This window comes from Corvus cornix, chromosome 10, assembly GCF_000738735.6.
Source record: "Corvus cornix cornix isolate S_Up_H32 chromosome 10, ASM73873v5, whole genome shotgun sequence".
NCBI classification, from domain to species: Eukaryota; Metazoa; Chordata; class Aves; order Passeriformes; family Corvidae; genus Corvus; species Corvus cornix.
Genome location: NC_046340.1, coordinates 17716223 through 17743045, shown reverse-complemented (window position 1 = coordinate 17743045; position 26823 = coordinate 17716223). Strand labels below are relative to the sequence as shown.

The 26823-nt window shown below is 39.8% G+C and overlaps 2 protein-coding genes across 8 annotated transcripts in view; one reads left to right on the top strand and one right to left on the bottom strand.

Moving 5' to 3' along the window:
• The window catches only part of ETFA (electron transfer flavoprotein subunit alpha), a 39245-nt gene extending 18660 nt beyond the window's left edge, over positions 1-20585 (top strand). For both annotated transcript variants that reach the window (XM_039557831.1, XM_039557832.1), the window contains exons 5-12: positions 508-607; positions 1803-1913; positions 3063-3164; positions 3968-4036; positions 5042-5124; positions 16112-16177; positions 19532-19612; positions 20472-20585. In XM_039557831.1, the coding sequence (XP_039413765.1) occupies positions 508-607; positions 1803-1913; positions 3063-3164; positions 3968-4036; positions 5042-5124; positions 16112-16177; positions 19532-19612; positions 20472-20510 (651 nt within the window). In that variant the 3' untranslated portion in view covers positions 20511-20585. The remainder of the gene's footprint in view (positions 1-507; positions 608-1802; positions 1914-3062; positions 3165-3967; positions 4037-5041; positions 5125-16111; positions 16178-19531; positions 19613-20471) is intronic.
• A 146-nt stretch (positions 20586-20731) lies between these two features.
• The window catches only part of TMEM266 (transmembrane protein 266), a 58549-nt gene continuing 52457 nt past the window's right edge, over positions 20732-26823 (bottom strand). For 5 of the 6 annotated variants that reach the window (XM_019293545.2, XM_039557829.1, XM_019293546.2 and 2 more), the window contains one exon: positions 20732-21814. In XM_019293545.2, coding sequence (XP_019149090.1) covers positions 21222-21814 — 593 coding nt within the window. In that variant the 3' untranslated portion in view covers positions 20732-21221. Of the gene's footprint in view, positions 21815-22501; positions 23666-26823 lie in introns of those variants that run through there. The other variant, XM_019293547.2, reaches the window with a different exon arrangement.

The following is a 26823-nucleotide window of genomic DNA, read 5'->3' as shown; positions in this document are numbered from 1 at the left end:
TTCCCGCTCCTAGAGGTGCTAAGTAATTTTCTAGAGTAAATTTTGGAGCAAGAGAATATATATTTTAATATTAAATTTAAAAATATTTTTTTCTTTGGAGGGAAGAGTGCAGGGTTTTTTTCCTATTATTTCTGGCATCTAACTTCTAAAAGCACCTTTTGTCTTCACTTGAAGTGCCAAGAGCTCAGCAATCCATAATTGTCAATTCTCTGAGTAAGTGGCATCTGTATTCAGTTTTAGAATATTTGAAGCAAATAAGTCTCCTCATTTAAGATATTGAATTAAGGGTTTACTTACAGTAAGTCTCATAAAATGTCTAATGTTATTACAGTAATGCGATTTTATTTGGCTGCTAAAGCTACATGAGTAGCCCTACAAAAATCTTAGTTCTATATGTCTTAGAGACAGCATTATATGAAGTTAAAATTGGGTCAGCAGTGTTCCTTTACTGACCATGTACATTTTACTTAGCATTTATTTTGCTAACTTTTCATCTCTAACTTCTAGAATCTTATTCCCAGAGTGGCTGGCAAACTCGATGTTGCCCCTGTTTCTGACATTATTGAAATTAAGTCCCCAGATACTTTTGTGAGAACTATCTATGCAGGTGGGTAATCAGAGAAGTTGTGTGGTATTTGTCCAATGAAGGATCCAGTACTGCTAATTTTTCTGCATGATCCTATTGTTAAAACCTTGGAACAGGATAGGAATTTTCACTTTACAATCTGAATTGCTGTGATTCGTAAAAAATGAAGTCTGGGGATTGACATAATGCTTCCTGTGTGAGAAAGCAAGTAATTCCAAGGGCTTTAGTACGAGCATGTCAAACCAGGTCTGTCACCTTAAGGAACAGAATTTGGTGATGTCCTTTCCATGTACTGTGTTTGTTAATGCCCTTCTGATCAGGTTTTGTAAAACGTAAAACATAAAGTTAATTGTCCAGCTTTATTTAACTGGACTAGCATTCGTTCTGATTTAAGATACCACATTTTTTCTAATTATGAAGACATTGAACAAATTCTTTATAATATTTAATTAATTTAATTTGTAATTATTTTTTCAGTCTTGTTTCTCTAATGCTTGGCTAACACTGTGTTTTATTTTAGATATGAGCTCATTAGCTTGTGTTTCTTAATTTTACTGTAAAGATTGTACCACATGTACCAGCAGGGTATTACATTTTCAGTTATGGTACCGGAATGTGGTTTTGTGCTGCACTTCTAAGTTGCTTCCCAGTAATCCACAGTTTTAAGAGGACTTTGTTTAAGAATTGTTTGTTTAGAAAAATGTTGCAGCATGTTTTCTTTTAGTGTTCCCTGCAGCCTCCAGTGTGAAGTATTGTATTATATTATAGAGAGAAACAGAGTCCTGCAGATACTTGGGGAGGCCTCATTGTCTTCAGCCCTGATGAATTAATGCAACAGGATAAAAGATCTACTTTGAATTATAGACATCCTTTATGTTTAAGAATGGCATTTTCAAAGTTGTTTTTTTCATCCCTTCCGAAATTTAAAAGCTCATTCATAAGAGATTATTTGAATGCTTTGTATCCTTTAAAAATAGGGGATTTGTATTCATGCTTTAGAAACATAGGGCTAAAATGTAAATTAAAGTATTTGTAATTCCTATTTATTAAGTGCTACATTTTAGTAATCTAAAATTGCTGTTTTGGGAAATACCTTTGTGGATGTTGCATATTCTAGTACAACTGCTAATGTGTTTTTGATATTAATTTTATTTGGTTTTTTTTAAGCACAGTATGTCTGATAATATTTGAATTTTTAATGTGACTTTTTTTTTAGGAAATATTATTTGTACTGTGCAGTGTGATGAAGCAATCAAAGTGTTTACTGTACGGGGAACTTCATTTGAGGCTGCACCAGTGAGTGGTGGTAGTGCCAGTGTAGAAAAGTGTGAGTATTTGTCCTGGGATGCTGTTGTTTTATTTAATAGAGTTAGTTTTGCTCACTGCTTGGTGATGTTTTGTAGAAGTATTTGTCAAAGCAAACTGATTGTCGTAATATTAGCTTTATACTTTTAATTACAGGTACTTGCACTTTTTAGTGATGTCTGGTAAGAGAAAATACGGATTATTGGCACAGTTAGTTTCCTTTTCTTTGAGCAGAAATGGAGAGTATCTGTGCTGAAATCTATACTTGTTTCACTCACTGCATAAACTTCTGCCCCTGCAGTCTTGCAACTTTAAGTAAGGACAAGTTACAGCTGTTTGAATAACCAGACTGGTTTTCAAAACAAGACTGAGCAAAAATAGAAGTGCTTAGCTCTCCACAGTTTTGGTTTAATCATATTGCAATTGAGATAGGTCATTACATCATCAAGCTAAATTAGCGGCAGTTTAAATTGATTTGAGAACACCCAGTTGTCGTTCTAGATCAGTTTTAACTATATCAGTTTAATTTACAATTCAATGAAGCCAGTGTAGCTCTGATAATTGAGAAATCCAGTCACAGAATGACAGGGTACTTGAGGTTGGAAAGGATCTCTAGAGATCATCTAGTCCAGCCCTGTGGAGCAGGTTGCCCAGGACTGTGTCCAGTCAGGCTTTGAGTATGTCCACAGGTGGAGACTTCACAACTACTCTGGGTAACCTGTTCCACTTTTGGTGACCTCTGCTGTTTTTCACTGTGGGCCTTTTTGTTTTGTGGCTTAGTACCTGCCTCTGAACCATCCTGTATTTCCTAACGTCTGTGGATGTTAGAAATCAAATGTTGCTGAAGTTAGTGTATTGCACTGTTGGTGCATTGCCTGATTGACTGGTTTGCCTGTGATAGTAAGAATCACACTTCTTATGCTGGATTGGTATCAGGGTCTAACATTTGTACAACAGAATTCATTTTAGTGCAGTTTTTACTGTAGGTTCTTTGAACACAACTAGTGCACGAGGCTTGTTACTCAGAGCCACAGAGCAACTACTAAGACTCATCAAAAGCTTGCGGTAGAATTGGTTATAGAATTGAATTAAGCTTAAGCTCAGATTTCAGGTTGAAAACACATGCTTTGTCGTTTTCCTTGTGGGTGTTTGGTTCATCTGGTGAATGCAGTGACCCCTCCACCACCCGTCGGTATCTCTGAATGGATTGAGCAGAAGTTGACAAAAAGCGATCGACCTGAGCTCACCAGTGCAAAAGTGGTTGTATCGGGTGGTGAGTGGATAACATTAAAACTGTCTGATGTTGCATTTAAGTAATGGTACCTCTTGCTTAAATAATATCTGTAGCAGAACACTGTAATGTGATACATTTTAAAAAAAAAGGAAATTATGATGAAATTCTGAAATACTCCATAGGGGCCACTGGGGAACCGCCCAACATACATGTTTTGTGAAGAGGTAGAACATGAGTTTAGCATATGCTGGGAGGCTTTGTAAGAGCATTGTCATATTTGGTGAGCCTCTTCAAAATTTTAGCAATATGAAGTGTTTTTAGATGGAAATCTATCATGTTTAAAATTACTGCTGCTCATTACAGTCAGTCCGAACATTATTATTGAATCACCTTAATGATTTTAAAACCTGTTATGATTGTATTCTGCTCTTTAGGTATCAAGTGATGGACTGTGACTTTTAGTGTATGCCTACAGCTAAAATGATTTCTTAGTAATTCCACTACAATGTTTTGTTCCTGAAGCCAGCAGAGGGAGCACAAATTAGTTAAAAAAATGCTGTTTCCCTGGTTTTGGAGAATGACCTTGATGGTGCTGTGTGCAGGAAGTAAACAAGACAGAATGGTGTTGGTTTATACATATGAAATATTAATGGCAAAGACAAAAGCAAAATCTCCAAATATTAAATACTGGTTAGTAATCTATCCAAAAATACCCTGTGCAAGCATATCTTTTGAGTCTTTGCAAATGCTAATTCTCATACAGAAAGTTTACATAGGCAAAAAATAAAATCTTAAAACATATGTTCTTCTTTCTTGATCTTTTTTTGTTCTTAACTCTTAAGGGAGGGGCTTGAAGAGTGGTGAAAATTTCAAGTTGTTATATGACCTTGCGGATCAATTGCATGCTGCAGGTAAACTTGTTTTCCTCCATATGTTTTTAACCCTGTTTATTATATTTAAAAAGGTCACATTAAAACCAGAATTCACCTGGAGTCTTTTATTTTCATGTCTCTATCAAACTGTTAAAATGCTCTTAGTTTAGTAATAGATAAAGTTTTGTCAACTATATTTAAATGCCTGTGTATGAAGCAAAATACTAACCTGTAATATTCCCTGTCCTTGTCAAATCTCCAGAACAGAAGCTTGCAAACAAAAAGTGAAGTTGTCATAGGTCATTTTGAAGAGCCGATACTTTCTGCACACATCCTTTTATATTCTTCTTTACAGAATCCCACTCACATTGTAGTTTGAGTGGCTCTGTCCTTTTGCCCTGCTTTTGTATTAACAGGAGAAAATCAACCACATACAATGTTTCAGCAAAGTATTTTGTATAAAGGTTGGGAAAGAAGGAGAAACTGTTTGCTTTAATGTTTTAACTCCATTAATTTTAGCTTTTGCATGTGTATAAATTTATAGTTTTACATGATTGGCTTTGTTTTTAAATTGGTGTCTTTGGTAGCTAAATGTCCATATGGCATTTTCGAGTTTACTTTGATATTTTTCTTTACTATGCCTGACTTTTGAGATTCACAGCAATATAAGATGGCACATATGTTCCATTCAAACTTGAAGGAACATTTTGGGAAGGCATTTATGGGAAAATCTTCTTTTGACAAAGCAACAAGAAAAAACCATGGAAATATGCCAGATTGAAATCCTTGGTTTTAAATATATGGCCCTTTGGTGATGGGAGTAAGGATTTCCTGTTGCTTATGAAGTGCATTAGCACTTAGTATTTGAAAGTTTTTAGCTAGTGGTATAGAGAGGGATTACCATAAGAGCTTTTAAGAGGGAAGTTTTAAATACGTGCCCTTAGAGTGTGGGACTCTTCAGTACTACATGTGCTTTTATGGTGATATAAATTTGGCTTGCAAATATTTTAAAAGAAAACATTGGAAATATTTTCTTTCAACTAGTTGGAGCTTCCCGTGCAGCTGTTGATGCTGGCTTTGTTCCTAATGACATGCAAGTTGGACAGACGGGCAAAATAGTAGCACCAGTAAGTATGGAAATATCTCTCATCTTAGAGCTGGGATGTTTTCTAGCATGCATTTCCCTTCAGAGCAAGCACTTACAGATGAGCTGAGTCTTAATACTGAGCCTAACACGAACATCAGTGTGCCCACTGTGATACTGTCACTTGACCATGTATTTACAAAATGACAGAAGCAATCTGGGATGGAAATCTCTCCTTTGGGTCAATGGGGTGTGTTCTGACTTGGCTTTGTCAGGGGGTTTGCATGCTGGATTTCTTCATAGTTGCCTGACCCTTTTTTAGCTGCCTAGCAGCTGGCATTGATATGCTAAAAGATGTCATTACTGTCATAAACCCAAAATTATATCAATCCATGGCTTGATCTCTGGCAGTTGTGTGTTCTGGGTTTTTACAGGTGATGGTTTTTTAAAAACTTTTAGTAACTGTTACTGTATTGTTGCAGTACAGTCAAAGCAAAATTTTTGTAAGAAATGAAAAGTGCAAGAAATTTGAGAGAAGTAATTTAGAGATTGGCTGCTGTAGAGTGGAATACCAAGAAGGACATACTGAGTGGCTTAATATTGGGCAGAATCTTTTTATGCTGTTTCTACATCCCAATATCACAGGGAACTGATTTCTCTGTCTTTTTGTATCTGTGTGGGGCTTTCTGTCATGCAGAAGTCTGAGACTACTTTCATTGTTCTTTATGACCAGAGGACATACAAGGAAAGCTACAGCTGGATAAAGCACATTTGAGTGTTTGTAAATAGGAAGGTACAAATGCAGCTCACCTCAGTGTGGGGCAGAGCACCTACTGAGATGTGATGATCTGTCAGGGGTACACTGAGCTCCACAGTGGAGTAAAGGTTTACAGTGGAGTAAAGGTTTAGCCTCTCAGTAAGCCGTTCTTTGTGTATGGCAACAGAAGGCACCAAGGAGCAACTTTTTACTTGTTAATGGCTCAATGAGACCAGAAAGGAAGAGTGAGCTGAAACTTAGTAGAGAAACTCATCATATTTCAACTGTGGCATTTACCAAATCATAACAATTTAAATAATACTAAAAAGCTGTGCATGTTCAAAGTCTTGATAGCATCTGAAATGTTTTGCCTTTGTACCATTGCTGCAAATTTAAGAAATTCAAACCATGACCATTATTTTTCCAGTGATACATCCAGCAGGATAGAGTAATACTTGGATATCAAAGACAAGAACTTGTGATTCTGTTGTCAACTCTGTCTGCTGGATTTTCTTGGACAAGATGTTTCGTGCTTCTGATTTCTTGTCTTGAATTGTGGTTAGGGATGTTTGCTACTTTTCTCCAAGTCCTCATCAGAGGCCATCTGATGATGACCCTGTGAGGCTGAGTGGAGCTATTTCTAGGCATGCTAGTGTTTCAACCTGTAAATCTATATAACCAACTGCTACGAAACACTCCTTCTGAGAAGTAGACCTATTGATAAGACTAAGGTCATTCCAAAATCTTGATAGCAGTGATATTAACGTCTGCTGTGTAAGGAAATTGGGAGGTTCCGTGGATTATAAATGCAACCCTAATTCTTTCTGCTTACCAGGGTGTAAGCTAAGTGTGTATTTTGAAAGGGCATGAGATGAGACTAACCATCCTTAGTTCTTCACTATCCAAATATCCTTTAATGAGGTGGAGAATATTAATTTGAAGACAGCTCAGCTCTGGTTTGTGTGTTAAGGCTCAACAATGAACATTCTTTCCAGAGTCAAGGGTACATAAACAATTATGGTGAAACAAAAAAGGCTGGTTTTTATGATGTTACAGTGCTGTATTTTACTACAGATGGCCCATAGCAACATGTGAGTGTCATAAGAACATAAAGCCACATCACAGGATCACATCAGTGTCGTCATTGTCCTGTTCTAGAGGACTGTTAAATAGCCTTTAGTCAGGACTGGTGAATGAATATTAAACTATGGTGTCATAAATGATCTGAACTGGCACAATTGCACGGTGCTCCATCTATTTGTCTGCAGGCTGATGCATTTTTCTCTCATCTCACTTCTAACAAATATTTATTAAATAGTGAGTTGTGCAGAGTACTGGAAATTATGTGCCTCTTCTTTCAAATTTCAGATATTTAGTCTGGATCTTAAAATACATGCAAGGGTAGCATTCAGTGGTTTAGAAATATAGAAAATATTAAATGTTAATTGTAATGAAAGTGCAAGTTGAATTGATACTAAGCCCACAGAGTTGCTGACTAGAGGTTTTAATTTTTCAGTGTGCTGGATAGGTATCTTAAATACGAAGCAGTTGAAAGCTGCAAATTCTTAATTTAACATTCCTAATTCTACTTCACTGTCTTTTTGGTACTGTAGGTAGAAAATTATTCCCTGCAGTGGAAAAGAGTTGACTTGAAGAAGAACGGAGCTTTTTTGGTCAGGTCAAGATGACACTGGCTATTTTAGCAGTTCTCAGAAGATGCTGCTTTCTCCCTGTATGAGATGTGCTCAGTATCAATTCAGGGAGAGCTTGTTCTCCTGGAGATGTTCTATCTGGAGAATTGCAAAGCAGGTTTGTGCATTGGTCAGGTAGAGTAGCCGAGACCTGAGTTTTGTGTTCAGTTCTGAGCTACAGTTGACATGGTGGGTGCCCTCCTGGGTGTGTGTGTTTTAAGCAGGGGAAGAGTCTCAGATACAAGAAACTCTTGGAGCCTGAGACACGCTTGTTCTCCTGTGCAGCTGTTAACTTCTGATGGGAAAGTATCTTAGTGTGTGCTCTTACACTTCTATTAATAGTCTCTTGCCCGGTCTCAGTGGAGGATTGGAATGCATTGTTTTCAAAGATTTTGGAACTGGGTCAGTTTTGAGACTACAGAGGGACAAGGGTTAGTTACAAGCTCAGGAAGAGGGGAGGTGCTTCTACTGCTTTTTCTGTATGACTGCTGGGGTGTTTTTCTGTGGTCATCACTGGGTAAGAAGATAATGGTCTGAAGGGGCTGCCTATTTCTTCCCCTGTGCCTTCAATTGTGGATTTGGGGAAGGAAGGGTAATTTTGGTCATTGGTCCTTCATAATACTGTGACTGGCTTCAGATTTTAGGAGTGCTGCCCAGTGCATCACAGGCCCCAAGAACCTCACAGCCACAGCAGCTTTCCAAAATGCTGAGGTATTAATACATGAACACACTGTCACTCAAGGAACAATTGGAGTTCATTTTACTTAAATGATGGAAGAATGCAGTTAATTAAATAGTACAGATTTCACCTTGTGTCTGTTTGATCCCTGGTTCTGCACAGCATATCTGCTCTTCACAAAGTAGCCTTGGACTCTTAAACTTCAAGGTTTTGTTCATGTTGGTATTTTTGCATTTTGTTGGGTTTTGACTGGATCTTTGGCATACAGTTTTAGTCCAGTTGCTAAAATATTCAGTGCATTATTTTTGTTCCTGTTAGTACCTTTTTTTTAACCTGTTGATTTCAGGTGATTGCAGCTCCTATTTGAACATTGTGTCTCATGAAAGAGAAGGCTGATTTGTATTATTTGATGAGATGGAAGGAAGGAAATTTTTAGACATAAGTGGATATATTAAAATATAAAATGTTTTCTTCCTAATTAAAAAAAGCAATTTAGTATATTCAGTGTCTTTAATCACTGACAACCATGTTAGCATATTTTTTATAATCAGAAGCCAGTTTTTCCCACTACTTATATGCAGATGTTCTGCAGAAAAATGAAATTCAGTTCTCAGGTTAAGTACTGTATATAGTTTCCGTTTAAGAAAAAAGCCCTTGTAAGAATGTTCAAATTAGCTGGTTTTGGATAAAAATATCCTTCCTATGAGTGCCTACTACTAGATATTAGTTAAGTATATCCAGTTAGAAAATATTAAATTCCCTACACAAATCAAGCCTACCACCACTACTGCAGAGTAACTGCTATTTTTAGATAAGAAATTTCAAATAGGGGTGTTAATTTTTACAGTAAATATCTTCCCAGTTCTTTCTCTCATGTTCACAAAGAAAGAAAGAAGAACAAAACAGATGTGGAGAAGAAAGAAAGTAAAAAAAAAAGTTTTTTCCAGTTGTTTAAAACTTTTGTAAATGGAACATGAATGTTTCATTTATTAGTTCAGTATTAGCTTTCCTTACCCAAGGCATAACTAGTAACATTTCTAACATGCAAAGCAGTATGTAATCTTTCTCAGGAACTCGTGCAATTTGTCTGATATTCAAACAAAAAATTAACTCTGACTTGTGAGAAAAGGAAAACAACTGCTCTAAAGCTTTCCTAGGTTCTGGTGGTTGCTGATCTGTGACCTCTGCAGTGCAGGTTGGTGAGGAAGAGGTGTGGGGGGGACTGATGGTCACTGGTGGGGGTCTAATGCTATTGAGCCAGCTGGGCTATGAGAAGTGCATTCCCAGGGCTGCTGGGGACTGTGTGGGACCTGGACACTTCCTTCTGGAGAAGCATCCATGAAGTCCTACACTGCAGTGCCACTAGACAGCTATCTTTGCATGCCCAGACTGTTCCTATGGTTTTCCAGGTTTTCCCTTGCATTCTATTTTAATTAATTATATCCTTCCTTCAGCTTTTGAAGGAGGGTGGGGTTGTACTGGGATTATCTCACACTCAACTTCTTGTCCCCAGTCAACAGCCAAAACCTCAATGACACTGAGGGGTGCTTTTTATGGCAAGTGTGTGTTTATATTGTTACCCTCTGACCTTGTGAAGGATCAACTGCTGCCTGAAAGGTGTCCTTCTAGCTTAATCTCTTCAGAGTTTACATGTTCACTCTTCTAAAATTAGTGCTCTTTCAGGGTCTAACTCTAGAACTGCCTTAGTTTTTGCTGTAGGATTTCCTAGCTGGAAAAACTACTTTCTTTTTTATTTTATTTTATTTTTTATTTTAAGGTGTTCAGTTGCTGCTGTCTTGTTACTTTCAACACTGGGCACAAAATGCTAACAGATGACAAGAAACTGAGGTGGAAAACTCAGGAAGGCACGAGTTAGGAAATATATGATGTAGTAATAATTGGCACTGGATTAAATGTTCGTGCTAGAAGTGTGATATGATTGCACAGAAGGTAGGTGCATCTGCTGAGAAACCTCAGGTGGGCAAGGTAGATGGGAATTCAGTGTAGTTCTGATGTGATGGCCAGGAGGAAACTGCTTGACTTCACTGTTTCAGCTTCAGTTTCATGCTAGAGGGTCTCTCTGGCTGTAGTAGATTGAAGGAACTTCAAAAGAGGCAGATTTGAACTGTCAGGAATTGACTGTAATAACGAGGGGAAAAGAGGTGCAGTTTCAGTTGAGATGCTGAAAAGTGAGATGTTGGTTCAGTGGAAAGGCACCAAAGTCGTGGAAGAACAGTGGAATTCTTGTTGCTCCCCATCTTCTACAAGAGAATGGGATGCTTTCTGAGCCCCTCTGTGTCCCAGTATTTTACTGGGCATCCCTTGCAGTGAGTGGCTTTTTAGCACTTAGTAGTTTTCATCTTGCTTTGGGAGTAGCAGGAAGGGGGAGGCACAGTATCACATCATTTACATAAATCCTGTATTTTGTATTTCTTTGTAATAAGTGGATGCTAACTGTCCTTGAGTGTTACTTCCCATCGCTTTCTTAGGGATCCTTTGCTTGTTCAGATTAGCTTATTTGCTGTTTCCCTTCACTCTCTTGTGAGGAAGCATAAGGAAAGTGAAACAAGGCATATTTTATTCTAGTATTTTTGTTCTTTTGTGTTCCCTGGCTCTTGCCTAAAATGACTAACAACATAACGAACTAATTGGTTCCCTTGGCATCATGAGAATTGTCACTTCTCTCGTCTGGATTGTACTTACTTTAAGAAATGTTCTACTCTGCTTATCAATGATGAGATCTTAATTACTTCCTCATTTGTTTCACATACAAGGGAATATTGAGATGCCAAAGTTTCTCTCTTTAAAAGGATGGTACATAATTTCTGCTATGTTCAGCTCGCTGCTTTGTAGGAATGTGCTATTAGTACATCAGGTTTGTGGGTGTTATTAACAGACCAGCAGGTGCACTTTGCATGGTATAAATGGTTGGGCCTGTTAGGTAGGTAACAGATGGGAATAGCAATGGGAAAACCAGCTGTGCTTAGGAAATTGTTTTTGGAATATCTCCTCTGATAATTCACTGTTGTTGAAAAGTAGCTTTATGGTGGCAAACTTTAGAGATGCAGCTGGGACTGAATTTACAGACTGTCTTTCTCTGACTTGCTAAAAAGCTAAGGATTGACAACCCCTTTCATCCTGCATTATCCAGTGTAGCTTTTAACTCCAAGAAAACTATGTTCACAAATTGATGCTCTGCTCCTTTGGGGTTGGTGCAGAAACATTAAATTGTACTAAAATATTCATATGTGAGTGCATTTAGCTGAAAGCAATTGATGTGTTTTTCCCTGGAGAGAGGAGAAAAAAAATGCTATATGGCCCTGCACTCCAGCAGACACCCTAACCATGCTGAAGAGTAATTACATAGCTTGGCTGATCAAAGGTTCTTAAAGCGAAAAAGAAACTGTAGCTGGGCTCTAGTTTAGTAATGTTTGCTTCTTGAATAGGATGTATTCAGCTGCATCAAAGCAGTATATACTGGAGAAGTGTGTGATACACAGTGTAATAGAGATGAATACTGTCAAGCCAGAAAATATTTTATTGGGTTAATAGCTTGTAATTGGAAGGAATCTCTTGTACAAAGCAATTTTGATCACAAAGATTTCTAATTTCATTGTCCTTTCACTCTTGCAAAGAAAATAAAATATCTGAGCTGCCTTTAAAAATAGTGCATGTGCCAGAGGGGTTTATTAAACTGGCCTGTTTAAAAGCATGCCATTGGTAGGATGATAAATTGATGTGTGTTGGAGGTTTTCAGCATAATTCAAAAATTGTCATAAAAATCAATAGCAGCTGACAACATGCTTGCAAAGTAGCTACCTCAGCTTGTGGGGCACCTGTGGCTGCACTGTGGTCTGTCACAGCACCATTCAGAGGCACTGGGAGTTGAAATAAAAAGTGTTCTTGTAGTTCTCTTAAGCAAATGTCCCTTAACTGCCTCAAGGCAGCCTAAGGCATATTTAAATATTCTCGTAAGTATAAATGAAGTAATATCATATGCCACAAATTATTCTGTAAATAATTGGAAGAGTCTGTATGCACAGGAACATAAGTGCATTGGCATGTTGGTAATTACAATCACCCACATGCGGCACTCTTGTGCATTAATCCAAACAGCATGTAACTGGCTGTATGGATTCTGGAGCCAGATGTGCAAATTTGTGCTTGTGAAGTCTGCCAGTATACGAGTTGGGTATGTCTGAAGCAGAAATAGAGTTTAGGGAATAGCTAAGGAGGATTTTTTTCATTTTAATGATTAGCATGTAATGACTCTATAAGACGTACCATGGTCATTTTTGTTGAAAAAATGTAAGTCTAGATGAATATTTTATCTAGCAACTGAGAAGGTGGAGTTTTGATTTGGAATCTTGACTTTGAATAGGATAAATTTGGGAGTTGGAGTTGTTGGGCTTTTTTGGGGTGGTTGTGATGTAAATCTGTGCTTATAAACTTGGAGGTCTCTGTCTGGCAGGACAAATTAAAGCTCTCTTGGCCTTTCTGCCAGTTTGCTGGCAGAGTCACATTGCTGCTGTAGCCCTTGTGAGGAGCCTTGTGGGTGCTGGTGCCCCCCTTCACATCTGCCCACTACTGATGTACCAAGCCCTTCCAGCAGCAGCAGATCTGGAGTGTTGGTACTTCCTCATGGTGCCTCCTTGTCCTCTGCTTTGTACAGTCTTAGGCTGTTTGGTGCATTCAGTGTCCTGTGCCATGTGTTCCCTCCATCCTGCTCTTCCTTGCCATCAGCACTCTTCTCTGGTGTCCTTTCCCTGTGCTGATGTCTGCCAGCGACTTCATAAAAATATTTGTGGCATGGCTGCGATGTATGTACAGTATTTCCTGTGTGAAATGAAGTTACTGAGAGCCAAGGCAATTTTCTAACCTGATGTCATGTTCTTATACCACCAAAACTTTCGCTTCCTTGACTTCAGTTGCTTTTGGCACTTCATTTGTTCACAGTGCTGTGAACCTTTTGGTCTGGAAAGTGTGTGACGTTTTGTTGCCCGTTCTTGTGTGGCACAGTGCTGGCAGCAGCCCTTCAGTAAAAATCTGCCTGTGCCCAACACTAGGGAGTTGATAAATGCTACTCCATGTCCTGAACTTTGCTCTAAGTGCCTGTAATTGTGGGCTGTGGATCAGCTGCCTGACAGCAGTAATTAGAGCAACTTCCAGGGTTCCAGAAAGCTGGAACTTGAAGTTGGTGTAGAGCCATGTCTGGCCCCTGAGAGGTGCGACCCAGACTGATTCATCTGTTCTGTGCCTTGCTGTGGGTCTCCTGCACAGATGAGCTCTGAAGGACCAAGAGCTCCTTGCAGAGCTTGCTGTGCTCTGTGCTGCCATGGCAGCCATGGCCCAGCACACTCTGGAAGGGACTCTGCCCTGGGTTACCCATCTGCTTTCTGCTTCCCTCCCTCACTTGCTTTACGGGGCTTGGGGCTACAGTCCTGACCTGGGACTTTGACACAGCAATGACAGGACTCAGCAAAAGGCCTGATAGAAGTTAGTGATTTCAGGGAAAACATCAAAACAAGGTTACTACTCTGAAAATAAATAAGGATTTGAATTTCTCAATGCTTTATATCCTCTCTGGATGACCAGTTGAATTCTCTTCATGGACAGCAGTGAACAGACCTGAAGCTTTGTCATTTAGACATTGTGGATCCTTTGGGTCCCTTCTACTGAACTGCAGAATAGACTAAAACTAGTATTTAAGCAGTCAAATCTTTTACAGCATAGAACTGTTGATAAGAACCCTGCTGTCCTGTGTGTTCTCTGTATGAAAACATTGCTGAGGTGATCTCCCATCAGGGTTAGAGCTGACTGAAAGGACCAGTTGTCTGAACCAGGGAGCCAAAAGCACATAATCTAGAAGGCCATGGCCTAGATGCCTAATAAATACTTTTAGACAAGCCTGGTGATTTACAAATGTCCTTCTAATGAAACATCCTTGTCTTTCCTAGATATTTTAAAGAATATATTCATAGGCATCTGGCTCCTGGTTAGCTGGATTCTTTCCAAAGACTGAACTTCACAATGTTAAGCAGACTGATAAGAGTATCTGGTAGTCTGGATGACTGGCACTTAATGAATTGCTCTAAAAAAAATCAAATTACAGTAATGTGTCTTTAAAAAAGCTTGTATTAAAGACAGCATGATGTTAGAATAATTTCTCCTGTAACATCTGTTCTTTTACTTGGTGTAATTAAAATACTGCGTTCTTACCATGAGTTCTAATGTGGACATATTATGTTACATCGCAGCTGTGGTTAAAATGGATTGACCTCCAATAGTAATCCACTTGGTAAAAGCCTACTTGAGGCCAAGGAGTTTCTGAGTGTGTTCACCAGCTGTGTGGTTTTGTGGAAGTACATGGACTAGATTCCGTGTTTCAATTTCAAAGGAAGCCTTTTTGATAGGAAATACTTTGTTCCTGCTGTATTTCCCCTTCCCTTCAGTTTTTACAGGAGAGCTTTTGTATAAGAATATAGAAAAACTTAATAAATTTCATTTATTTATTCCTATTTAAAAAACAATATAATGAGCAGAGTCTCTAGCTGTAGAAACATCAGAAAGCAATCGTCTTCTTTTTTTTAATTGATGTAATGACTCTGAGGCTTGTATGGCAGAAGCCTCTGTGGGTCTGTGTTTGAACACCTTCGTTTGCCACTCTCCTCTGTAGGTCTGTGCATATCCCACAGCTGGGCTTACCTCTGCCATGCTAAAAGCCACTTAACTGTAATGCAGTTTCAGCTGCACAGTGGTAAGATTGTTTTTGACCCTCTTACCCTCCCTGGCCCCCGAGAATTATTTATTGAATTAAATTATACTTGTATTTTCTTAGATATGGAGTATCCTTGGTATTTTTAAAAGAGAAATTCTGTTAGTATTTGAGGTTGTGTCTTTTCTAAGCATGTGTGAAGTACCACCTTTTGGTTGCTTTTGACAGATGGGCCCCTAACTAAATTTGTGTTAATTCCTGTTACTGAATCAGTTGATGAAAAATACTTTCTTTAGTTTTCTTCTGTAATATTAGTTAGCTAAAGAGTACAGCTCTGACTGCTGCTTGGACTTGTGGTGCTGGAAAAACTGTCAGGGAGCTGAATTACACTTGGTTTTGGATAGATGATAGAATGGATGACTTTCAGCCCAAGGAGAAGTAATACTTTTCAGCTGTGAATAAAACAGCTGATACAGATTTATTTGCCTATAAATTTTCATCTCTTTTGAATGTAAGACTCTTTGGAGATGTGAAACTGGGAACCCCAAAGTGTAAAGATGTTGGTGTACCTGGTGTAACCTTCTGTACTCATCCTGTGTGGGAGGGGACAGTGAGCGGGGAAGGAACGCTTCAGGCCATGTGGACATGGAGGGTTGGGGTAAGGAACAGAAAATGCAGGTGTGCAGTGCACCAGCCCACTTGGGTACCTCAAAGCTTTATCCTGCTCCATAGGAAACCTTTCAAAGTTTAACACCCGAATTTCAGCTTTGTGCATTCTGTCTTAAAGCCTCTGAGGGGCTTTGGACAAAAGTTTTGGTTTGCTCTTCGGACAACTGCATTATCCATCTGTTGGTTATCTTGCTTAATACTTGCACTGGGAATCTCCAGGGTCATGGATAACATGGATTGCCCTGTCCTTCAGCTGAGCACTGTTATATGTTTTTGATGCAGACTTCGTTTATTTTTTTCCCCCCTCATCTGTCTTTGCCAGATGCTCCTTTGGGACTCTCCTTTTGCAGTCACATTGCATCCCCAGGATTGCATCATTGCATCGTCAGCTGCCTTTAGTATTGAAAACTACTGTAATGCAAAAACTGCTGCATGTAATTGATTTGGATTAAGGTTTGTGAGAGTTTACTGAGACTATGGTGTGGGTACCAAAAATTTCTCTCTCTTGTTTTGTTCTAGGAACTTTATATTGCTGTAGGAATATCTGGAGCAATCCAACACTTGGCTGGAATGAAAGACAGCAAGGTATGTAAAGGTGGATGTACTAGAAAAGATTTTTGAGGAAGGAAATTAGTTGACTCCCTTGCTTTTGCATCAGTGCTTTAGATGGTTTTCCTACTTTTGTGCTGCTTTAAAACACTTTTTGACAAAAAAACCAGATACTGTGCCAAAACATCTCACACAGTAGAAGAACCTTTGCACTACAACCCAAAGTGATCAGTGGAAGCAGCTAATTGACTTTGTTTAAAAAAACCCCAACCCGAAGCACATACGCCTGAATTCTATACAATTGTTCCATTTGCCTTTATTCCAGACTATGACATATTAATTCATGCATAACAATGTGCAATTTGAATTATGAACTTACTATTCCATAAAGTAAAAGATGTCTCTGACATTCCTGCATTTAGCCATTCAAATGGAAACCTGCTATAAAACGGCAGTAAAACTTTAAAAGGTTTAACTCGTTAGTTGCCAAAGCAAATAATCCAAAATTGGAATTGCCAGTTTGGTCCACAGTGCAGTGTTTGGAAAGAGGAGCAGAGTTAGCTGCTGATTGATACTATCAAATGCCAGACATCAAAAACTGGAGGTCCTGCCTCCCACAATAATTTTTTAAAAGGGTATGTATTTTTTTTTCTATTTTCAGGGAATGACCTTAACCAAGCCACAACTTTGAATAGTTTATAAAGCTGAGGAAAAGGGTTGCAAAACTTTGTAGGTAGTTTCTCGTGTTTAACCAGTGACAGACCAGTGAGTTTGTGACTGGTAATTGTCCTCACAAGCCAGCCTGTGTGGTAGGATGATCTCTGCTTTCTTACCTTTTTTTTTCCTCATGTATTATTTAAATATTTTGGGGGCGGGGGGTGATGATACCCTTTCTAAAAGCAGGGACTTGAGTGGTGTTAGCATTAGTTGATGCAGTGGAGAAAAAACAACCAAAATTCAAAATTTTAAGGGTGAATGATGGGCAGGGGTGAAGGTCACTATTGAGAGGTGGGAATTGTAGCAGTGTATTCCCAAGGGCTTTAGTGGAACAGTGTTGCCACAGTGTCTCCTGCTTGCAGTGCAGCAGGGGGAGAGTCCAGGCACAGCACTGCTGCCATGGCCACCTCGGCTCCTCTGGACACTGCTGGGCCACAGTGGCACAAGTGGCTTTGTTTGGAGGAGTTCAGTCTCCAGCTGTGCCCTTGGGTCAGTGAGGAGATGGGCAGGTGGGATGAGTAGCAGCCACTGGCCGAAAACTGGGTATTGAAAGCTGCATAAGACTTGATGTGGCCCTCTGTGTTTATCTGCTGCCTTATCTCAGTTTAGACTGCCAGCAACACTGGGAACCTCTGACTTGAAGTGCCAAAATTTCCTTTGACAGAAAAATATTGAGCAGTGCTATCCTAACAGTAAAACCTCTGCTTTTATGGCTTTTCCAATGGCATGTTTGATATTTTGAGGTATTCTGCTATAAGAAATAAGGACAGATTAAATTTGTTGATATGAGATGCATATTTAACCCTTCAATTTCTCCCATATCTCACCGTTTTTTTAGTGTAAGTGTTGTAAAATTCAGATTTAGTTACTGGTATTTGGAATGTGTTCTGCCTTCCTTTCAGCTAAAGCATTTAGGTGGGATAGTTATGGAAAAGACTTAGGCAGCCATGGGAGCTCTCTGGAGCGTCTCCTGTCCTCTCTCGGCACTCTGAATAATCTGGCATTGTGAACTTGTACACTTCAGGATATGTTTTCCAAAGCAGTCAGATGCTTTCTACTAAGTGAAATGTATAATTTATTTGTTCTTTTACAGCAAGGTAGAAAATGCAGCTTTTGAGGAGACCTGGAGAAAGAATTTTTCCTTATTTCTAATTCCCTCATGAGAGTTCCCCTATCTTTTCTTATTCAGAGCTTTAACTCACAAAGTTCTGTTGTGAGCAAGGTGATGCTTTTGCTGCTTACCTGAGTTAGCAATGAGGTAGGGAAGCAAATCTCACTGAAGTTACTTCAGCTAAAGGAGGCAGAGGAAGGGCTGGGCTGCCAAACCAAAACATCAGACAGCTTTGCAAGCAACTAGTGTTAATTATTTTTGTGCTAAGGACAGAGCTGGCAGCCCCTGTGGTGTCACTGACTGCTGGCCTTGGCTGGGCCTCAGCATCAGCCCCTGTGGATAATTCTGCAAGGCATGGCAAGGCCTCAGCAGGGTCAGAGAAAGTCTTTACTGGGCCAGTATTCTTGGGGATCACAGCCTGGATTTTCCTCCTGCACTGCAGCTTGTCAGGGGAGGCTTGTATTTGCAAACAAGGGTAACTGAAATAAAACCAATAAACCTATGGGGAGAACATTTCAAGGGCAGCATTGCTGCAGCACTTGCAGGTCCTTGGCTGTGAGCTGGCCAGAGGGCAAGGGCAGTACTCTGCTGTGGGTACTGCCTGCACATCTGATGGGGTCCTTTACAGGGACTCTCAGGGGACAAATGGCCTACCAAGAAATAACATTTCTGTGGGCCTAAAACCACAGGATTTGTAAACTTTTCTCTTTGAGTTACTGCCACTAGGCCCATGCTCACCAAGCTATTAATTTTGTTGGACTTTCAGTGGAAGCAGTAAAACACACATGGTGTGGCGCCCTGGGTGTGGCAGGTAAGTGCCTCAGCTGCCCGTTGGGGTGGAACTGCCCCAAGTCATTGTCTGCAGTGGCAGCGTGGAGGCGGGCAGGCAGAACTGCCCCAGTGCTGTGCTTTGGGCTCCTGCTTGGTATAAGGCTCCTTCTGTGAGCTGATGGGTTTGCTTCAGGATTCTTTACCCTCCCTCTGTGGAGTGCTCCCCATCCTGTTGCAGATTTTGATGTGGACACCCACCTGTGCTTATTTTGCTGGAAGTTTTCACAGGCTGTTACAAGATGATTTACCTGTATGGCAGAGTTTAAACCAAGACCCTTTCTGGATCACTGTGTTGGGATTTGTTGTGCTGTTTTCTACTGACAAACTAAATGCTGCATATCCCATTTTAAGAAGAGAGGCCTCTGGGCAGGGCTTTACTGTGCTTTTAACTGCTGCCTCCAGGTTAGTTCTGCAGTGGTGCAGTTTAGAATGCGCAGATAATCCTTTGTAGTAATTTTTTTCTAAGCTTTTCAACAGGGAAAGGATGGCAGAGATGTGTAGGATGAGCAGGGAAGGGAGGGGTTTGGTTTTTTTTTCAGGGGGACTGTGGTATATGTGGAAGGGGGAGATGTTTGTTTTTGAGATGGAAAAATATTAAATACCCAGATAAATCTGTTTCTTGGGGCTTGGAGAGAATATAGCCTGTTTCCTGGCTAAGACCTGGCACTGTAATCCAGCCCCAGAGGATGATCAATATCTAGATTCATATGGTGCTTTAACTTTGCTTGCAGACCATTGTTGCTATTAACAAGGATCCAGAAGCTCCAATTTTCCAAGTGGCAGACTATGGACTGGTAGCAGACTTATTTCAGGTGAGGCTAAACTTGATGTGCAGTATAACTTTGGAAGAGCTGACAGGAGCTTACGTAATATAATCTAATGAGTGTTGACAATGTCTGTGTGAGGGTGTTTCCTTTGGGTTGTTTAAAAATTTGCTTTCTGATGTCATGATTTACATGCTTAAAATTGAATCCCTGCAAGTAGGTTGTATTGGGGGGGGCTGTCACAGCCAGCCTGCCTTGATTCTGGTTTCCTGAGGTTGACCCATTTTGGAAATAACCGCACATAGGTTCCTGCATGTATTTTTAAGCTTCATAAAGTTTGGAAGTACAGAGTTGGCAGGAGGCGTGATTTTTTCTGCTTGGGCTTGCTGCCTCACTGACCAGTGCCCAGGAGGAGCTTGCAGTTCCCGCTGGAGCCCCAAGCCGTGAGCCAGCCCTGCCCCAGGGCCTGTGTGTCACTGCCTGTGCATGGCCACACGTGTGAGTGGCAGGAGTGTTGTGGCTCTACGGAGGCACAGGCAGAAGCCCTGCCAGCACTTAATGCCATTCCTGAAATGATGCCCGCTGGCTCCGTGGTGAGCACGGGCCTCTTTGTAAGCCAGAGACAAAGTCACATTCTGAAGAAACACGATGTAGACAATTTCCTTAATAAATTTTGTACGAATGCATTATTTCCACCTAATGGAAATGTAGCTCTCTTAAATAATTAAGAGGCTTTATTCAGCAGGAGAGAAGTGGGGAGTGCTGTGAGCTGGGGTGACCCACAGCCCCTGGAGTGGTATGCTAGGTGGGAGGGTGGGCAGTATAATTGCAGGGCTGGAAACTGCACAGGGGTGAGTTTGAGGGGGTCAGAGGGGAACATGCACTACCCTGGCACTCGTGTTTGCAGGCGGTGCCAGAGATGACGGAGCTCCTGAAGAAGAAGTGAGTGCTGGTGATGGGGCCTGGCGCTGTGGAGTAAGGGCAAATAAAGGATTTTACTGGAAAGAGGTGGGGTTGGTCACTGTGGTGTTGGGATGGTTGTTTTTTGGTTTTGTTGGGGTTTTTTTTTGGTGGTCAACTGCATGGCACGTGGAGTGGTGGGGTGGAAGAAAGCAAGACAGGGAAGACAGGTAAGAGAAGAAGGCAAGAGCAATACAAGGCAGGAGGCAGTATGTGTCTGTCAATTTTTATTCCCATCTCCACACCCCTCCCAGCTGTGCTCAGCCCCTGGGTAGGGTCAGGCTGGGGGTCTGACTGGGGAGCCAGGCTGGGCCCAAGCTGTCCAGCAGCTCTGTCCTGCCCCTGGGCACTATGGGGCTCTGCTGGCCCTGGACTGGTGAAAGGTTCATAGTGTTGCCGGCACAGTCTGTTTGTCTCTCCAGGCACTGTGGGTCCATATTGGCCTAAAACTGCTGGAAGGTCCATTGTTCCCAGATGGCCACTGTAGGTCCCAGCTGGCCCAGAGCTGGTGGCAGGGCAGGAGGTCACGTTCCACAGACACTGGCGAGCAGAAGTGCCGCTGGCCTTGCCCTGGGCTGGTGGCCATTGCAGGAGATGCCGCAGGTTGCCTTCAGCACTGCCAGCTCACCTGTGGTAACCTCGTGGGCCAGCATGGAGAGTGTGTTCCCCACAGGAGTCCCTATCCCCCAGGCTGGCCCTATGCCTCAGGAACCCTGCCCAGCTGTGGCTCTGGGGGCCCCAGGGCCCCATATTTCTCCTCAATCATTGGGGCACCCTGGGGGCAGTCGAGGAGTGGCTTGAGCTGGAAGACATCAAGACTCTCCTGGTTCCTGCGGTTGTAGACACTGAGCCGGTGGCCCAGGTCGGGGCTGGTCCCCACTGAGCCCGCTGGGCTGGGCAGCTTCAGGTTGACAGGATCCAGCCCCTTCTGCGCCAAGCAGGCTTCTTCTGACAGGGACGAGAGCAGCTCCTGCACCACAGCGTGGGCCACGCGCTGCCGGGTGGGCACCAGCTCTGGCTGTGGTCCCGCGCCGGCCTCGGCCGGCTCCTCGCAGGCCGTGCTGCAGTCTGGGGACGAGCCCAGGGTCTGGCTGCTCTCGCTGCAGCCCCGTGTACCCGAGCTGACAGTGGAGCGTGAGGCGCTGCCTGACGTGATGCTGGCAGAGGTCCCGGTGCTGCCCAGGTGCAGTGGCACCTCCACTGTGAACAGCTCCGAGGAGATGTTGGGCTGGTGCACGTCAATGGCGGCCGTGGTCACGACGCAGATGGCGGCCTCAGGGACTCCGCTGTCTGCAGGGACAGAGCACAGAGCAGCTGAGAGCCCATGCGGGCAGGGACAGTGGTGAGTGGCTAGAGAGGTGTATAGAGAGCCATAGCAAGTTCATGTGTAATGCTTTGTACCTGTATCTATGTACACAAAGCCATTTGAGACACACACACACACTACACTACACAGTTCCCCTTTAATGCATTCATATATTTATGTATACAGTAACAGGAACAGCCTTCTCTATGCCGATCTCTGTTTGTTCAAGGGGGAGCAGCTGTAGAGGGATACACAGCTGTAACTTACACTGTATGCCTAAATATGTGTGTGTATATACAGTCACACCCAAACATGAACACCTAGAGGTTTAGTCATATAGCTAAAGGGGTATGTATGTATGCATTGTGCCTGTGTACATGGACAGGCAATAAGTACCTATAGGCCATATTCCCTCCCTTTAAATATCTGGAATTAGGTACTGCTACAACAGCATACAATCCCCCATATTGTACTCATTTTTCTGTATGTGTGTGTATATACCCACAGGGATATACATAAATAGATACACACTTACCTACACATTAACAACCCCCACCCTATCGAGACATCTTTAAATTATGCACATATGCCTTTTATCTATCTCCTTCTATATACACTGGGGATGTTAAGGCAGGGATACACAGCTATACATAATGCCACATACCTGAATATACATACATGAGCACACACATTTATTACATAAATACCAGCGTAGAGATGCAGTCTCTCCTCCCCCCCCTTTTATGTACACATGATCTTTATATATAGAGATGAGGAACTGTCTGTATGAGGCCCATATAGAATACATTATACACAGACCTTCTGTTATACACACACAAGATACAGTGCCCCCTTGAAAGACATAGTTACCTACCATTACATAAAATATATACAACGCCTTTACCTTTCTGTAGAAATGCATACATATTTCTCTGTATGTGTATATGTATTTATTGGATAGATATATATGTAAGAGATGATACCTACCTATACATGAACACACCTACATAGCTATTTATATACACATCTTTAGACTTAAACTACATGGAGATTCTACATAACACAGGATATAGAGACTATTAATACATCTCACCTTTAAATACATATAATTATTATCTATAAATAGAACACACCTGTGCTTTCACACACATGTACTTACCTTTATATATAAATACATAGATTTCTCAGTGTGTGTGTATAGCTTCCAAACATAGTTATAGGGATGTGCAGAATACATTTTACCTATACATGAACATCCCCTCCCCCCTTATAGTCTTTTAATGTATATATACATCTATGTACTATATATATATATATATATATATATATATACACACATATATACATGTACCCTTTTTATAGCTTTCCCAGTACATTATGGGGATCTATAGAGAGATATATATATAAAAATATATAATACCACGTACCTCTCTCTATACCTGTACAGACACACACATATATAATACATAGGTGTATCTACACAGTCTCTCACCCACCTAATTTTATACATACCTAATCTTTATATATAGATTTAACCATAGAGATATGGGGAAGAGCTGTCTCTGTGCATATACATACATACAAGCCCCATATGTAATACACTAGACCTATACATACGATACAGACATTTTCTACATACATATCTGTGTGTGTATGTGTACATGTGTGCATAGATATATCAAAACATATACATGTACTATCTATAGGACATAGTTGTTGTCCTCCCACCTTTGAAAACATAATTGTCCCTCTTTGAATAGAATGTATGCACTTACATACAGGTATGCTTACCTTTGTGTATGAATACTTATGTCTTCTGGTGTGTGTATATAAATCTGGAATGTACATACAGGGATATATATATATAATGTGTATCAAATAATACATATATAACACTATATCTATACATGACACCCCCAACCTTCATACATGTTTTACAATATATACATACAACTTTTTATAGCAAAGTTTATTATGGGGATGTATATATAGGGATATACATCTGTGTATAATACAATGTGCACCTATATATATATGCAGCTGCCCCAATTTAAATACATATATAACCTAAATCTGCATAGATTTCTCCATATAGATATGAGGAGTACGTGTGTGTCTATATAACACATTACATATACATGCACACACACACTGTAGTATACGGTCCCCCCATAATAATACACTGTACCTATGAATATGCAGGCATTTTATAAATACACTGCATAGTCCCCTCTTTGATTCCATACAAGTATCACTTGCACATGCACAGCCTTACCTTTCTGTATAAATGCACGGACTTGTCACCGTGTGTATGTACACGGACAACATATATATCGGGATATACATTATACCTATACACCCAAGCACACCCAGAGACACATGCATGTTATATGTAATAGGTATTATCCATAGACAATGAGATGTGTGTGTGTATACACATACATACACCTTTCTAGAGATCTTCATGTGTATTAAGGGGATATATAGAGAGAAATGTACAAATAGTGCTGTACACCTGTATATACATGCACATACATACTCTATAGAATACATAGCTGTATAAATATAGTCTCTCTTCCCCTCTCTCTTTTACATACACATAATCTTTAGATTTCTCCCTACAGATATGGGCAATATGTGCATACGTGAGCTCCATACAGAGTATTTTACACACACACACACACACATATATATATATGTATATACACACACACATATATTCACTATAGTACATAGCCCACCTCTTAAATATATGTAATTATTACTAAATAAAAAAGATCCCACCTCTCTCTATATATATTTATAAGATGCATGTACATAATATATATGTATAAATATATATTAAAAAAATACAAATTAAATTGTACCTTTACTTGAAAACTCACATATATCTTTATCACTGTCTGTATAATGGGGGCTATTATCAAGTGATGTGTGTGTATATATATATATATATATACACACACATACACATCTGTAAGTAAATAGGATATGCCTCTATATACCTGCTCACCATATATACATACATACACACACACAGTCTCTCAGACACATCATACACATTCTATAGTGATACAGGCAGTGTGTGTATATATGAAGAGTCCCCTGTAAAATACAGCATACAGACATATGGACATTGATACACGGAACACACAATACTCCCTTTAAATACAGTCTGCTGTCCTTAAATAGAACACCCCCCCCCCCACATATATATATATACATACATACATACACACACATATATACCGCACATGTACAAATTTGTCTCTATATACACAGGGACTGCATATATACGGATATACATATATAATACATAATACATGACATCAATTATACACACAAAATTGTATGTACACCCCCCCCTTTTAATGTCTCTCAATATATATTACAGGGATATACATCTAAACAGTACCATATACCTGTGTATGTATCTCTCTGTCGCTACACACACACACACACACTCGCTCGCTCGCTCTCTATAAAATACATAGGTATATATACAGGGTGTCCCCCCTCTTTTGTATCTACATTTATCCATGTAGATGGGGGAATATGTATATATATCTGCCCCATCTATAGTATACAATGTATATAGCTCTAATGCTTACACATATATATATATGAGTCTCTTTGTAGACACATGTGGAATATATATACAGGGATATACATATGAAATACATCACTGCTGTATGTAAACACACACACTCATTATCTATACATGTATATGCACAGACATGGTCCCTCACACCTTTCCCTCCTTTTTACCTACACCTATGTATAGATCCATACATCTTTATATATATAGACCTGTATAGCTTGGGGATGTATATAGAGAGACAGACACAAATAAAACCAATACTGTATACCTCTGTGTGCATGTGTGTACATTTTTAAAACAGCTCTCTGTATAATTCATTTGTCTATGGATATGTATCCATATGAGGCTTTCTCTCTCACACACACATAGAGATTTTATATACCCATATACACAGCTTTATATATACACATCCATATTTATAGAGGGAATGTCTCTATGCATATATCTACATTTCCCCTTCATAATATATCTACATATGTACACATATTCTATATATAATACATCTGTCTATACACAATTTTTTCTAATATATAAAATATAAATAATAAAATAAAATATTAAATACATGTATTTAAAGTGGCTCTCACATACCTACCCACATATATCTCTCCCTATATATATATATCTTTACATATATTTATACATGTATAAAATACCAATGTAATACACAGATCTTTACCTGTCTTTGTATGTCTGCATATATATGCATAAACAGCCTTATTTATACACACACAGATATAGGATATACCTATATATTCATATAAAACAAGTATATCTTTTATATATAAAAATACACACAATAACATGCATAATACAGATTTAAAAGATACGTATATGCAGACAGTCATACACACTTCTAAAATATATGTAATTATGTTTTAAAATAAAATATATAGACATACTTTTTTCCCTCTGTATGTGTCTGTGTGGGGAATTTGTATATAGGGATCTAATATAATACCTATACACGATACACACACAGATATATCCATGTTATATGTCATACATATGATACATATTAAATACATATATATAGCCATTCACACACCCTTGATCTATATTGCCTAAGAAATATAAAATATGAATATACTTTCTCTCACGCATACCTATATATAAGTAAATGTGTATGTATATATCCCTATATATATGGGATAGACATATATATACACACATATATGCCTCACTTTATGTATCTTTATACAGACTATGTATAGATACATAGTCCTATCTTTATAAAGTATTTATTTCTCTATGCATGGATATGGCTATAGATACATAATACATTACAGCTATATATGCACACACACATATTTTTATAGTGCATATAAAATATATATGTATAGACACAAACATGTACAAATGCCTTTTCAGATTTTTAAATATATAGGAACA